Source organism: Phascolarctos cinereus, unplaced genomic scaffold (genome assembly GCF_003287225.1).
Source record: "Phascolarctos cinereus isolate Bilbo 61053 unplaced genomic scaffold, phaCin_HiC Scaffold_5;HRSCAF=322, whole genome shotgun sequence".
Classification (NCBI taxonomy): domain Eukaryota; kingdom Metazoa; phylum Chordata; class Mammalia; order Diprotodontia; family Phascolarctidae; genus Phascolarctos; species Phascolarctos cinereus.
In genome coordinates this window covers 198,833,107-198,849,857 of record NW_027555958.1, presented here as the reverse complement: position 1 = coordinate 198,849,857, position 16,751 = coordinate 198,833,107, and the positions used below count along the sequence as shown (strand labels likewise).

Below are 16,751 nucleotides of genomic sequence, written 5' to 3'. Positions count from 1 at the left end.
AAAAATCTCCAAAATAAGAACAAAAGCTCAGATTAGCCTATAACCTTGTTTTGCAAACTGAATTTATTTCAATCCCTTTCTTTGATTTACAGAGTAGAAAGGGAGAGGAAACTACTGACAATGAAAAGATAAAGTTAAAGGAGTAAGCTAGGAAACACAGTCTCCAGGGAACTTGGAGAAATTCTGCCTTGCAGAAAACTCTTGCCTTGAAAACTGCGTTCAGCTCCACAGTGGAGTGGTACTTTTCATATCTAGCAGCAACGTTAGCTTATATAGGAACTGTTTACATATGTAGTTATAAAGTAGAAATATTAAGAGTATGGGGAGGGAGGAGTTTTTTACTGTGATTAATAAAAGCCTCCTAACTACACTTGGTCAAAGCAAATTCTGTTTTCATGATTTCAGAGCTCCATCTGCCAGACAGGTTACAATGGGAGCTTTGTAAGTGAAACTTCAAACCTCCATTACCCTCGCTCAACCCCATCCCCCATACCCACTAGAAGAGGAGGGAGCAGACAGTTAGGCTAGGGCTAGAGTCTTCAGGAAGGTGCCTTTAAGACTTGGCTGCCCAATGTCAATCCTAGATCTTTCAAAGCTCCCTCTCTTACCTTTTACCTTGGACTAGAAGGAGGAGGCTCTAACCTCAGTTCTTTTTTTAGAGCCAGATGTCCTACATTTGCACTCAGGGAATCTGCCTCATAACTCTGATGAGCTTTAATATAATTTAAATTTAAAAATAACAATAACTATGCACCCATCCAATATCATCAACTTCTTTCCTGAGCATCTAGCCCTGTGAGGGCTATCTGCCTGACTTTCAGCTGGCTCAGAGGGCATTGAGTCCTCCCCTGCCCTAGCACAAACCTGAAATGTTACAGGACTAATGACTGCAGGAAAAGCTGTTTGATGGAAGGAGAGGAGATGATCCCTAGCCTTGGACTGTCTGACATTCTCTGATACTCTTCTCCATTTTGCATTTAGCAGGACTTATCAGGTCTTCCTGAATGCCTTCCTTTTAAATTTTTAGTTTTGAAAGCAGAACAAAAGAAAACAATACCCACACTCCCAGTGACTAAACTTACCTCCCCGTTGCTCAGGCTTGGCTGCAGAAGAAAAATATGAGAAAGTAAGAAATTGATTACACAAATCACACAAGAACTTACTTGAGCCACGCACAAGCAAAGAAAGTGCAGAAAGACCCAAAGACGGAAGGGCCCTCGGTCCTGGGCAGCAATAGCCATGTTCACCACCTCTCTGGCTAATCCACGAACTACACTGTCCTCCCTGTTGCCCCTGCTGGATTTTTAGACCCACAAGACACATAAAGTGACCTCCATCAGCACCTTAACTCGCCACCCCCACCCACAGGTCTGCAAAGCAAAAGCCCTGGGACACCAACAGCAAAGGTAAACCAGCAGCTGGAGGCGTCTATTTCTTCTGTTTATGAATGGTCCTGAAGGAGGTTCACCAGGATTGGAGGAAACCTGGAGGCTGAGTCGAAGCAGGATAGAATGACAACAGTCCCCTTTAACCCTTTCTGCAGAGGCAGCCTCAGGTTGGAGAAACTCCATAAATGGCCCTCCCAGTCTTGGCTTCTATGTCCTCACCATAGCTGCCCTAGGCATTCAGTTTCACCTTCAGCTTTACTGGGAATGACAAGTGAAGCCTACCAGGGATAAGTGTTAAGAAAAAAAAATGGCACACAGGGAATATTCTGTGACTTTGGACAGATGTACTGGGCATTCAGAAGAAAACACCAAATTGCCAGCCAGAGGTTATGTCAAAGTGCTTCCTGAAAGACAAGCTGGAGGTTGGGGTTTGAGCTTTCTGTATGAACTTAAGTGGATCAGGTGGGTAAAGATATGTAGCTAACTCCTTAAGGGAGGGCAGCAACTAGAAAGGTAAAGAAGGGGATGGAAGAGGAAAGTGCCCTAGCTTTACCCGGACTGGAAGTTCATGGCAAGTTTCTCTTCTGGGTCTCAGAGGGTCACAGTGAATCAGCAACCACTGGAGTTCAAACTAGAGAAAAACAAAACAAAGTTCAGCTCCTTTTTGAACAGAAATATGTGTGCATCACTAAAACCCTACTATGATCATTGTTTGGCTTAAAGCTCAGCTCCCAACAGGCCACCTCCTATGTGAAACCATTTTTGAGCTCCTAGGTCCTCCCCATTAAATTTTATTTGTCTTTGTTTACTTACGTATAGAATTAGATGTGTATGTGTTGATTCCTGTATAGAAAGTATGCTCTTTGAGGGCGGGGACTGTTTTCACTTTTGTTTCTGCATCCAGCAGTTACTGTAGTACCTGACACACAGTAGGTGCTTGTAAAATGCTAGTTAGTTAACTGATTATGTCTCCAGGACCTACAGCAGCATTGATAAATACTTGCTAAGTGATTATAATGCTTATCACTCAGAGGCAACCCTGGGTTGTCAAAGACTATGCCAACACAAAGCATCTTTGGCAGGTCCTACCTAAGTGGAAAGACTATAGACCTAGAAAGAGACTGTGAAGACCAGTCCAGGTACAGTGATCCCTTCAACATCAGACCTTCTCCATCATGGTTTCAATATATCTCAGGTCGGCTTAAGAAATTAAATGGGAATTTGGAAGGAGTTTTGCAGAAGCCACAGACAATGCAGAAAAAGTTTATAAACCCAGAAATGCATAAAAATATGTATAGTATTGTATAATATCAATATATTTTATCTTTTAATATCATAATAATTCAGATTTCTTCTCTGGTACAAAGGGAGGGCCAAATTTTTACATGGATTTTCCATGTAAAATGGCACTACATCTCTCCCCCCTCCCCCAATGGGGAAGGGATAACTGTAAATTCACTGAGAATCAGCAACTGAAGGTCAGTTACCATGTGATGAACGTGGAGTCAGGAAGACCTGAGTTCAAATCCAGCCTCAGACATTTACTAGCTGTGTGACCCTGGAGTAATTATTAATGAAGGGGCATTAATAATCACTGGGAAAGGAAGTTCACAGAGATGAAATTCTGTAATGAAATTAATGAAACTGAAGTAAAGATACAGCAAGTATCATTAAATTAGGGTCAAGTGATATAATGGAGAGGCCATTATGTAAAGTAGCACAAAAGCTATTTGGGTGATTGTAGGGTACCTTGACCCAGGCAAATTGGGTAGTATAGAGCAGTGGTATCAAATTCAAAAAGAAATCGGGATCATACATAAGGATCCCTGCAGGCCTCATATTGACTTAGAAGAACACATATTAATATTATCTATGTTTCATTGTATTTTTATTTGCTTTGTTAAGTATTTCACAATTATATTTTAATCTAGTTGTGGCCCCATTGAAGGGTGAGTTTGACATCTCTGGTATACAGCATGTGCTTTTCTTTGAATGTAACTTTCTGGTAGAAAAGGCCAGAAAAAACTTACCCTTTCCACACATTCAAATAAAACTTCTCTGTCCAAGGACCCCAAAATTCTGGGTACCATAATGGCATATGATAACCAAATGGCTACCATAAAGACTTGCCAAAGAGGCACAGGGCTACATCTCAGCCCTTCTCCCCTCAAACAAAGCAGGAAAGAACACCTGTAACTAGTGGATGTTCCTAGTCTCTGTGGAGATAGAAAAGGATTACAAACAGCAATGCCAAGAGAAGTGGCAAAAGATAGGGTAAGTAAAACAGAAGAAATCTAGGCGCCAAGAGAAATTTAGAGTATTGGAGAAGAGAGAAATGCTGGAATGATGACATCCTTAGAATCTGAGAGGTCAAAGAGTAGGGAAGAGTAAGGTCTGGTGGGCTATGAGATGTGAAGTCAGGAAAAAAATGAAAAAGAAAAAAGGAAGATTTGAACAGAGGGTAATCTTATCTAGCTGGTGAAAGATTTTTTTTCAAAATATTAAGGACTAGTCATACAAAAAGTAGAAGCAGCTAGATGGTTCAGTGGATAGAGTTCCAGACCTAGAGTCAGGAAGACCCAAGTTCAAATCCAGCCTCAGACACTAGCTATGCGACCCTGTACAAATCACTTAACCTCTGTTTACCTTAATCCACTGGAGAAGGAAATGGCAAATCAATCCAGTAACTTTGCCAAGAAAATCTCATGGACGTGTGCTATTGTCCATGGGATCACAAAGAATCAGACATAACTGAGTAACAACACCACCTCATTCTCCCCTCTAACACACACACACCAAGTTGTTAGTTTACTCTTACTCCTAAAATTAATTTTTATCACTTTGTACAGATTTTGCATTTATTAATTCATTTATTTCTGTGCATATTACCCCATCTCTTCTCACTCCCTCACCTGACCCCCAAAAGGAAGCTTCTTGAGGACAGGGGGTGTTCTGTTTTGGGTTTTGTCTGTGTATTTCTCCTGCACCTTGCACATTGTTTTGTATATAGTAGAGGCTTAACACGTGATTGCTGAATTGAATTGAGGAGGAAAGAAGTTGAAAGTAGGGAATGAGCACAGTAATGGGAAGAGTGTTGAGATCTGACCCAGGAAAGCACTAAAGCAGTAAAACGGCAGGCATAGATTTGAGGGTCACCAGAAAAACCTACAGAAAGCTTTTATCATCCTCAACTATATTTTTTGTGAGGAAGTTACTTCATAGGCACTTCAATCCAGATAAATTGGTGTTACTGAGTAAATAAATTCTATTTGTACTTGGAAGCCTTCTGGCAAACCACCAGATCATAAATCTAGACACATTAGGGCTCTTTCTTCCATTCAAGGGTGATATTTCCCCCTCTAAAAATCGATATTATTAGACCTGCTAAATCTAGAGAGGGGTTAAATTACTGTCTTATTACATCTAGGAAGATATATTGGGTTATATGACTGGATGTAAGGGTATATGGGCAGACAAAAATCAAGGAACAGAATGTCTGAGGTCCTTTACTCATGCCCATTTCAGAGTTTTTGACTGAGGAAGACTGCAACCTAGCTGTCTTAGGAAGTCTGAAGCTCAAAGAGGGTTAGTGACTTGCCCATGGTGACACAGCTAATAAGTGTCAGAAGAGGGATTTGAATTTCTGCCTGCATGATTCCAAGCCTAGCACTCTATGCATTACATCATACTTCCTCTGCTGTCAGAGTCAAGAGATTAAAATGAGTCCTGTGAAAAGGCAATGTGTCTTAGTGGACATATTGGTGATCTGGAAGCCAGAAAGACATTCTCAATGAATTCCAGTCTCACCTCTGACATGTACTAGCTGTGTGACTGGGCAAATCTCTTAACTTCGCAGCCAACTTCTAACTAAATTTAGCACTTCCATCTATTATGAATTCAGACAACAAATATTATTCTATAGCACAAGTCTACCAAAAGGGTGCATGATACAAAAAAGGTTAAGAACTTCTGCTATAAGTTGAAGAGAAGGTGCCAACCTGCAATGGTAGAGAAAGTCTTCATCCAGAGAATTACCTATACCAATGAAATCCTATCCCCTAAAATGAAGTCCCTATATCCTATCTCCTAAGAAAAGAGGTCATGGGATAATAAAAGAGGCTATTTATAGTCCATTAAAGTCATTTGCATACAGATAACACATCTTCAGATAAATATAGTATTTCTCTTTTTAAAAAAACTATTTGCATTATAATCACCTTAGAAGCTTTAATTATGTGACTAACCAAGAAACCTATATCCTTTTTGTTTGGTTTTTTTCATAAGGATTGTCTATTACAAATACAAAGCAATTCCTGAACGTGGATTTTGTCCAAGTTTGCAGTGTTCTTTGGGCAAAGGAGAATATGTGTTTAAATATTAAAACTACTTTAGTGTGGTAGAGTTTAATAGGTAATCACACACAAATCCATCTATGAGCACAGACCTGGTCTTTCAGCAGGCCCTTGAACCAAGGATTAGTAAATTTATCTGTGCATTAATATAAACACCAACTAAGAATATTAAGAATTTTGTATATATCTACCCTTTGGAGGCGCATAGTATGAATCCCAATTTTCATATTATTAAAGAAAGATTGGCAGATAGCCTGGGAAGGAGTCCTTTTCATTTAACACTTCCAAAAACAGCTGGTTATAACACCTTCACTTTAAGATATCATGAGAGGTAGCACTGCATACATAGTAGATAGTGAGCTGTCCTCTGTGTCAAGATGTACTGACCTGGATTCAAGTCCTGTGTGTGATACATATTGGCTGTGTGACCCTGGGTAACTTGTTGAATCTCTTAGTATCCTAGATATCTCTCTAAGACTATATATACCTCCTCCATTTTGACATAAAGTTGGTATGCAATAGCCTGCCTTTCCAGGCCGAGGATATAAGTTCAGTTCATGGCCATGGAACTGAACAAAGCTACCTGGAATCTATTGGATCAGAACCATATCGTAAGACAACATGGCAGAAGCTCACTGGACTAAGATAAGGAGACCTGAGTTTTACCCATTCATTTGTTCACTCATTTGTGCAAAAGCTATTTACTGAGTGCCTACTATGTAAACATAACTGCTAGGTACTGAGGGAGTACAAGAGCCCTTTGTCTTTATCATACTCCCTACACCCTAAGAGTTTACAACCTAGGAAAGAAGATGAGACATGTATATAACTATGCTATCAAACTGTACCTGGTTAGTTAGTTATAAGTGGTACAGACAACAAGTGCCTAGCATTTAAGACCTTCTGCAATAATTACAGACTACCTTTCCAACCCTAATTCATATTACTCTCCCTTTCAGAGGCTAGAGCTATGGGCCTGGAGTCAAGAAGGTCTGAGTTGAAATCCAGCCTCAGACGCTCACTAGCTGTGTAACCCTGGGCAAATCACTAAAATAAGGAACAAAAAACCTTTTTGCCTTTATCTGTAAAATGAAGAAAAATATAACCTCTACCTCCCAGGGTTGTTGTCATATATATTATATATGACATATATGTAATCATTATATATGACATAATATAAACATATATTAAGTGCTTTCTATATGCCAGACACTCTGCTAAGTGCTGGAGATACAAGGAAAGGCAAAAGACAGTCTTTGCCCTTGAGAAGCTCACAGTCTAATAAGAATGTCAACATGCAAACAAATATGTACAAACAAGCTATATGTGGGATAAACAGGAAATAATCAACAAAGGGAAGGTGGTAGGTAGGGGGATTAAGAGACATCAGGAAAAGCTTCCTTTAGAAGGTGGGGTTTTAGCTGGGACTTGAAAGGAGCCAGGTGTTTAGCACAGTGCCTAATATATAGTAGGTGTTTAATAATTACTTATTTCGTTTCTTCCTTTGCATTCACTATGTTCCAGACAAATTGGCCTACTCCTCATACTCTAACTGCCTCCACATATTCATTCATGTAAATCTGAATATGCCTGGAATGAATTCTTTTCTCATCTCTATTTTTCAAAGTCTCTTTTTACCAGAGGTCACCTCAAGTGCCACCTTCTTTGTGGTCTTCTGTGTTTCTTCCATGTTCTCTACCTCCTCGAAGTCTCTTGGAACACTTTGTGTGTGTCCATGTGTCTTACTTTGTCCTCCTCACACACTACCTTGAATTCTGGTACATGTCAGATCTCTCTAGTAAACAGGGCTTCTTTAACCTTTTTTTATATCTTGAACTCTTTGGGCAGTCTAATAAGATCTCTGGACCCTCCTCGGAATAATTTCTTTAAGTACATAAAATAAAATACACAGGATTACAAAGATATCATTTACACTGAAATTATGTCATTTCCCATCCGGGTTTATAGACTCACCCCACACACCCTGAAATTTATCCATGGATCCCTTGGGGTAGGGAATCTGTGGACCCCAGATTAAGAGGCCCAGTTCTAGTAGAATGTAAACTCCTCAAGGGCAGGGATTGTGCCATTTTTCTTCTTTCTATCTCCAGTGTCTTGGATGTGGTTGGTAAGGATGTAAAAAATGTTGGTTGAATTAGGATTGTGAGAAAAAATTGGTAGGTTTTGGAGACATTGAATGTGGAAGATGAAGGAGAAACTAGAAGATGACTGTGACATGTCTAGTCCTAGGTGACTAGGAGAATGGTGGGACTCAACAGAAAAAGTGAAGTCAAGAGGAGGTGGTGGTTTAAGGAAAGGTGTCTGGTTTTACTCTGAAATTCTATGGTTTACTATTTTTGAGGCCCTGGGCAAATCTCTTTACTTCTTTGTGACTCAGTTTCCTCATTTGTAAGATGGAAAAGTTGTTAGATGACCTCTAATATTCCTTCCAGCTCTGGAAATTCTATAGTAGCTAATAATAATAATAATAATAATAGCTAGCATTTATATAATGTTCACTATGTGCTGACCGCTATGCTAAGCAATTTTATGTGAAAATATTTTACTTTTTTATGTTTTATTTTATTTTTAATTTATGGAATAAAACAAGCATCTCCATAACATAGCATAATTTTAAAAAGATGATTGCACATGAACCTGCAAATCGGTTATATACAACTTGCTATTCCTTTTAAATATATAATAAGGTTATTACATAAATTTCTTTTTTTTTCTCCCCACCCTCCCTAGAGATGGCTAACATCAGACACAAATATGTTATATATGTATATATATATACATATATATATATATATTTATACATACATATGTAAAATCATTCTATATATACTTCTGTTTATCAATTATTATCTCATTTGATCCTCACAAGAACCCTGGGAGATAGGTGCTGTTATTATCCTAATTTTACAGATATGGAAACTGAGGCAAACAGAGTTTAAGTGACTTGCCTTGGGTGACATAGCTAGTGTCTAAGGTCAGACTTGAACTCAGATCTTTCTGATCTCACACCCAGTCCTCTATCCACTGCTCCACCTATTGCCATAATTCTGCCTATAATTCTATTAGTACCCAACTACGCTAATCAAAGACGAATAATAAAAGAGAGGGGAAAGTAGGCTTGTATGTCTCTGTAAAATTCCTTCTGAATTCATTTATGTTCCATGAAAGGAGAAAAACAATAAATGTTGACTTTTAAAATTGTCACCAGTTTGGGTAATTTTTAAAATTAATTTTAAAAAATTTAACTTATTTACTATTTATTACTATTTATTTAATTAATTTATTTTTAAATTACAATTTTAAAAAAACCTATTTTGTTTTCAAACTTGCATCAAAAACAAGTTGAACCACTGTTTAGGTTTGTATTCAGACTAATCTATAATATCATTTTAGAAATTTCTTTCCCTGTAACCTGCTCCATGAGTATGACACCTCACTAATTTTATTGCCCTCTAGTGGAAAATACAAGAGAATATTGTCCTATAATACACAGTTCAGGCCTCAGAAGAATGATTCTCTCAGCACGCCTTTGGGGGAAAAAATCCAATTGCATCATATAGAAATGTCACAAACAATTTCCCCCACTGTGAATTATATAGATGTCCACAGACACTACAGCCATATCTTTTGTATCAATTCCATAATCACAAATAGAAGACTTCTCTTGTTGCTTAGTCAAACCCCATTTGGGGCTTTCTTGGCCAAAATACTGGAGTGGTTTGCCATTTCCTCCTCTGGCTCATTTTACAGATGAGAAAATTAAAGCAACAAGGCTAAGTGACTTGCCCAGGGTCACACAGCTAGTAAGTGTTGGAGGCCAAATTTGAACTCAGGCTTCCTGACTCCAAGCCCAGCCATCCACTGGGCCTCCTAGCTGCCCATCAAAGACAGCTAAGGAAATATAAGTAATAATTTAGGAGTGTGCTACATCAGTTGGCCAAACTAATATTAGCCAAGCATAATGGCCATAGCAATGTTTCTCACATGGCATTATAGGAATTAGAATAGGATCTGTGATCTCAGTAGCATGGGAAACTCTTAGATGAAAAAAACTTCCTCTATTGATGCAGATTTGCTCCTTTTCTACAACTTATAGCTTCAGAGAATTGCCTAGAGCACCCAAGAAACTTACCTAGGGTGGCACAGCCAATATGTACCAGAAGCAGAACTTTAACTAAAGTCTTCTTGGATCTAATATTGCCTCTTGTCTACCACATGATGCTGCCCCTTGTACCATAACAAATGATCTCATACAGTGCTAAATAAAAATATCTAACATTTATATATGGGGAAGTAAGACTCAACCACATGAGTTCAAATCTGGCCTCAGACACTTACTAGCTGTGTGACCCTGGCAAGTCATTTAACCCTGTTTGCTTTAGTTTTCTCATCTGTAAAATGAACTAAAAAAGGAAATGGCAAACCATTCCAGTATCTTTGCCAAGAAAACCTCAAACGGGGTGACAGAGACTGAAAAATAACTTAACAACAACAACAAAAACCATTTATGCAGCCCCTACTATGTGCTGGGCACTGTATTAAGCTCTATATAAATATTATTTCATTTGATCCTCACAACAACTCTACAAGGTAGGTGCCATTATTATCATCTCCATTTTATAGATGAGGAAACTGAGGCTAACACAGATTAAGTTATTTGCCCAGAATCACATAGCAAGTAAGTCTGAGGCCAAATTTGAACTCAGGTCTTCCTGACTCCAGGCCTGGAACTCTATTCACTGTACCACCTATAAGAGCTGATTCTAATGATAACCTTGAAACTGATTTTCCCATACTAATATCCCTGAGAAATTAATTTAATTGTTTGATATTGTACCAATATCAGATATTGATTTATTTGGGGATAGAAGACTGTCATCTTTGGAATCAGGAAGACCTGGATTCACATCCTGCTTCTGACACATAGGAAAATACCAACTCTCAGTACCCAAGGCAATTCTCCAAGACTGTAATTACAACAGAGAGGTTGCCATTCTGTATCAGTGGAGGCAGTTTCCACACTAGGGAGTCATCTATACTAATGAAATCATAGACCCAGACCAAGACAAAACCAAAATAAAATTTTAAAAAGCAGCTATTTTCTCCTTCCAACAATGTATCCATCCCTTGCTATATGGTAAAATAAACACTGAAACAACTATGTGCTCTTACAGAGAGGTCTAACAAATGCAACTGAAAAGTCCTATATTTGGAATAAACCTTAAAAAATATTATATCTACCTCTAGATAGCTGGTGTCACAGTGGTTAGAGCAATGGGCATGGATTCAGAAAGACTCATCTTTGTGAGCTCAAATCTGGCTTTAGACACTTGCTAGCTGTATGACCCTAAGCAAGTCACCTAATTCTGTTTGCCTCAGTTTCCTAATCTGTAAAATGAGCTGGAGAAGGAAATGACAAACTACTCCAGCATCTCTGCCAAGAAAACTCCAAATGGATCACAAAGAGTTGGACACAAGTAACACAACTGAACAACAACAATATATCTGTCTACCCAGTTAGGTTTGCTTAGATCATACTCAGGGGAATAAAGGAATAGTGTGTGAGTCATATGTTCTCAAGGAACTTTATCCTCCATCAAACATGCAACAAATCCTCCATGTAGATCCTTGAAAAGGCAGAGAGAACCTTGTTTTCTGATAGAGTTGTGCCCAATAACTTTCCTCAGCAATCAGAGTGACAATTCACAATAAAGAACCTGTTGTAAAATAACATGTTTTTATGAGGTGCTGCCAGGAATTCAAGTTGGTTTTTTTTTTAGCAGGATAAATGGTATGATCATAAAATACGTGCACAAAGGAGAATGGGAAATACGGAATTTATTTCTTTAAAATCAAAGTAAGCAATGTATTATAGCAACACATTGGAAGAAAATATAAAGCATTCTGAGGCCACTAAATAACCATGAATGATGAGGAAGCATTGGGGCTGTATACCACATGAGCAACTATATTGAAAGGCTTATGAAAAACCTCTTGAAATTGGTTTCCTTTTCCAATTTAAGAAAAGGGGAAAGGACAAAAGATAGGCAAGGGAAAATCATGGACTAGGACAATATAAATGAGTCTTTTAGCATTAGGAGTCCATCAAGTCTTATTTTCTATTGCATTTTTTATGATGCTGTTTCCAGGGCTTGCTTTTGACAGCTGAAGACACCTTTAGAACAGAAGCTTTGCTTTTGATTTATGTTACTGAAGAAAAGGCACAAAGTCAAACACCATTCAGAATATATTGAATTACTGTCATGTGCCAGAGATCAGAAAGAAGTAAATTTCATGAGGCAAATTAAAAAGATGTTGTTGTGTTATTCTTATCCTAATGCTGTTCTCCATTTTAATTTAAATTTTCTAACCTATGAGTATTGCATATTTATTGTCTCCATGTATGAGAATGAATGGACTGGGAATTATGATTCATACCTCATATGGATCTCAGAATGTTTGGAAATCAGTGAGCATTAACCTCTCCATTCATAAGAATGGTACCAAAGACATTATTTAATCTTGACATGAGTACAAGCTAACAAACAGATATATTTTTTAAATAGCTAATCACTTTAAACTTCAGCTGATTGAAGAAATGCCCCCAAATCTTAATCTTCAAAGTATATGATTATATTAATCTTTGCACAGTGATTTATAAGCACAAAGCATCTTCATATGCATGGTCTCATTTGATTCTCACAACAATCCTGTAAGGTATGTCCTGTTAGGTATTATGATCCTCTTCATTTTACTAATATGGAAAGTAGGGTTCACAGAATGTGAGACCTGCCCAAGATCATAGGTTCACAGATTTAGAGCTAGAAGAGACCTTAGAAGGACAACTAATTCAACCTTTCAGTTTCACAAATGAGGAAACTGAGGCCCAGAAAGAGTCATAGGATTGGAGGCTTAGAGCTGGCTGAGACTTTAGCAGTCCAATTCCCTTTTTGTTAAATAAATTAAGGAGGAGAAAGAGAAGGAAAAGAAGAGGGAGGAGGAGGAGGAAGAACTAAGCACCAGAGAGAAGTGATGTACCTAAAATCACAGAGATATTACTATTAGAGGCGACAGAAACAGGATTTCAACATTGTACCACACTGCTTCATCAAAAAGCGTAAGTGCCTAGTGAGTAATTTTGGAGAACCCAGCTTGTCAGAACCCAGGAGCAAAGCAGATTTAATACTGAGTTATGTCTTAATCGTGTCAACATATTCCGGTTGAATGGTAGAATCAAAATATTAGAAATTATTGTTCTTCTGGTCCTATTTTATTACTATCTATTATGCTAGTTAAATATTGGGCCAGTATGTGCTTGCCACATAAACACAGGCAATAACTAGACAAAAACATTTTTATATTTATGTCACATTAGTTCACTTAATTTAAAATTAAATCTACATGGATCTAGATTCCCAGCAGCACAACCGAAATCAAAATTAATAAAACAAACATATTACCTTTCTCTCGAAAACATGTTTACTTTTAGGAAATTGGTAGGAAAGCATAATCAAAACATAACTAATATGATTACTATTTTGATGTATGCTAAAATATGAATTTGTATATGTATGATTTTAGATACATGTCTATCTGATTGTGTTTGGGGAGGAAGATGCTTTCTTACAGATATTTGATTTATAAAAGGGTCTATTTTTCTCCAATTAGTTTCAAAATTATAAATCCATCTCCTTATGAAACCAATTTAGTATTATATGTTATCTATAGCCAAAAATGACTTCTGACTTTCTGGTATTTCTTTACCATGCCACTGGGCCACAAAAACCTCCTCACCCTGTGTTCACTCCACCTTTGGACTTCTCACACTAGAAGTTCAGTCCACACCTGTGGTTTCTTATGATTGGCCACTTCCTTCCTGAACCTCCAATTAAAAAGGAAAATGGCGAGGCCAGCCATGTCTTCATTCTCTCTAGGCTTCACTTCTGATGCTCTGAACTTTCTCTTCCTTTCTTCCCCTGACCCAGCCCATGCTACCTTCTCTCCTGCCCTCCTATTTCTCTTTTCAGTTCCCTTTTGTGTGTTGTCTTTCCCCCATTAGTATGTAAGTAGGGAATGTCTTTCTTTCTGCTTATATTTGTTTTCTGTGCACTCAGTCCAATGCCTAGTACATAGTAAGCACTCAATAAATTCCCACTGACTCTATCAATATGAGATATTACAGATTCATCTGGTAGATACATAGGAAGTATGTTCCAAGCATGGAGATTGTTCTATAAAATGCAGACAGGGTAACGAAACAACTACTAGTCCAAATTGGATGGAACACAGAATGTATGAAGAGAAAAAGATTGAACGAAGGTTGGAAAGGTAGATTAGAATCAGATTGTGAAGGAGCATAAATGTCAGGCTACAGCATCTGTGTTTGATCCTAAAAGCAAAAGGGAACAACATGATCAGAGCTATGTATTAGAAAGGTTCTTTGTTGCTTATGGAACAATGGACTGAAGATGCAGTGACTAATTGCAACATAAGAGGATTCATGGTGAAGTGTGCTTCACTCCTCTCACAAGAGAAGTGAAGGACAATAGATGCAAAATAAGATATACTTTGTCAGATGGTGTTAATGTATTGTTTTATTATAACGAAGAGTTCTTCAAGGGATGGGGGTATGAAGAGGGATAATTGAAAATATCCATGAGAGAACGGTAGCTAAGTGGCACAGTGGATAGATCATCAGCCCTGGATTCAGGAGGACCTGAGTTCAAATCCAGCCTCAGTCACATAACACCTACTAGCTGGGTGACCCTGGGCAAGTCACTTAACCCCATGGCCTAGCAAAAACAAAAAACAAAAAAAAGAAAAAAGAAAATATTCACGAGTGAGCAGAACCAGGAGAATATTTTACATGGTATCAGCAACATTGTGTTGCTATGAACTATGTAAACCATGTGTAATGACTTAGCTCTTCTCAGCAACACAATGAGCCAAGACAATTCCATAGGACTCATGACAGGAAATGCTATCCACATCCAGAATAAGATCTAATGGGTCTGAATGCAGACTGAAGCATACGATTTTCACTTTCTTTTTTTGTGGTTCTTTTCTTTTAGTCTGCTTCTTCTTTCCTAACATAGCTAATATGGAAATGTTTTACATGATTGGAAATATGCAGATAACCTATATCAAAATGCTTGCCATCTTAGGGATAGGGTGGCGAAGGAAGGAGGGAGAAAATTAGGAACTCAAAATTGTTTTTTAAAAAATGGATGTTAAAATGTAATGAAAATGAATGTAAAAAATTTATGTGTAATTGGAAAAAAATAAAATACTATTTAAAATAAAATAAATATATCAATGTAAAAAAGAGCATTGATTTTTAAAGGGGTTTTTTTTGTTGTTTAGAATATATTGGAGGAAAGTCAGCATTGCATAGTGGATGCTAACACTGGTCTTGGTATCAGAAAGGCATAAGTTCAAGTTCTGTCTCAGATAGATAGGTAGATAGAGAGATAGATAGATAGATAGACAGATAGATATAGATAGATATATATGTATATGTATATATGTATATGTATATATGTGTGTGTATATGTGTATGTGTTTGTATGTATATGTGTATGTATACGTATATGTGTGTGTATGTGTATGTGTATGTGTATATGTATATGTATATGTATATTGGCTATGTGAATCTGAGTAAGTCACTTAACCTCTTCATGCTCCCAAGCAATTCTCTCATTTGCAAAGAAGGTGTCGATCTGTATTGGGAAAGGGAATTTCCTCACCAGGAGTTCCCTATGCCAATAAAATCAGATCCGGTCCCCCAAAAGTTAATTTTAAAAATTTAGAAAGAGTATATTGGAAAAAGGAAAGACTATAAGCAGGGAGAACAATTAGGAAGCTGCTTCAACAGTTCGGGTGAGAGATATCAAAGGGCTAAAGTCTGATGGCATCAATGTAACTGGACAGGACAAGATGGATCTGAGAGATGTTGACAAGGAATAATGAGTATTATGCCTGCTGCCTCCATTTCTGCTTCACTAGTCTTCTCTTTAGTCTCCAGCAATATAGTGATTGTTCACTGAACAAACACACAATATAAATTTATTAAGGGCATGTACTCTTTTTTTTCTTAACTTTCTTTTTCTGGGACCTAGCATAGCTCCAAGAACACAGTGGCTTCTTGACAAACTCTTGTTGAATTGGACTGAACTTCTGTTAAACTCTGTGTTTAGAGCTAAAATTCTACTGAAACTACTTTCTTGGAAATCACCAGTGACCTCCTTGTTACTAAATCCAATAAGCTTTTCTCTTTCCTCATTCTTCTGGATATCTCTGATGTATTTAATACTGTAGAATACCTGGTCACTGAAACTCTTTCTTCCCTTCACTATACTCTTCTGGTTCTTTCTCTTCAGTTGCTATTTCTCTGACTGTATCTTTTGAATGCATCTTTTCCTCCTCTTACCCACTAACGAGGGAAATTTCCAAAGGCTTAATATGTGGCCTTTTTTTCTTTTTTCTCAACACTTCCTTCTTTGGACAACACATCCATTTTCAACTACCACTTCTATGCTGAAGCCTCCCAAATCTATAATTCCAATCTACTTTTTCCCATAAGTTTCACTCTCATTTTTCATGTTTCCGTTTGGTTATTTCAATGCCACCTCAAACTCAATATATCTAAAACGTAGTACGTCAGCTCCCCATGGAACTTCCCCAAGTCTTCCTTCCAACTTTCCTGTTTGTCAGTGGAAAACCATTGTTTCAAATGCAGAAATATGAAAACTTGAAGTCATCAATGACATCCCTCTAAATGATTTTCCTTATCCATTCAATTTCCATGTCATTGATTTTTCCACCAAAAAGTCTCTCATATCCAACCCTTCTTCCTCATTTCCATTGTCACCATCATAGTCCAGGCCTCACATTATCTCACGATGCAATCATTGCAACTGCCCTCCAGCTGGCCTTCTCCACTCCACATTCTCCCTATCCCTTCTATATTGCACACTGCTGCTTTAAACAT

The 16,751-nt window shown here is 37.8% G+C and overlaps 1 protein-coding gene across 1 annotated transcript in view; it reads right to left on the bottom strand.

Annotated features, from left to right (window-relative positions):
* COL9A1 (collagen type IX alpha 1 chain) overlaps positions 1-16,751 on the bottom strand; it is a 117,224-nt gene that overhangs the window by 83,376 nt on the left and 17,097 nt on the right. The window contains exons 6-7 of the mRNA XM_078156772.1: positions 1,942-2,019; positions 1,083-1,103 (exon numbers count right to left, since the gene is read on the bottom strand). Coding sequence (XP_078012898.1) covers positions 1,083-1,103; positions 1,942-2,019 — 99 coding nt within the window. The remainder of the gene's footprint in view (positions 1-1,082; positions 1,104-1,941; positions 2,020-16,751) is intronic.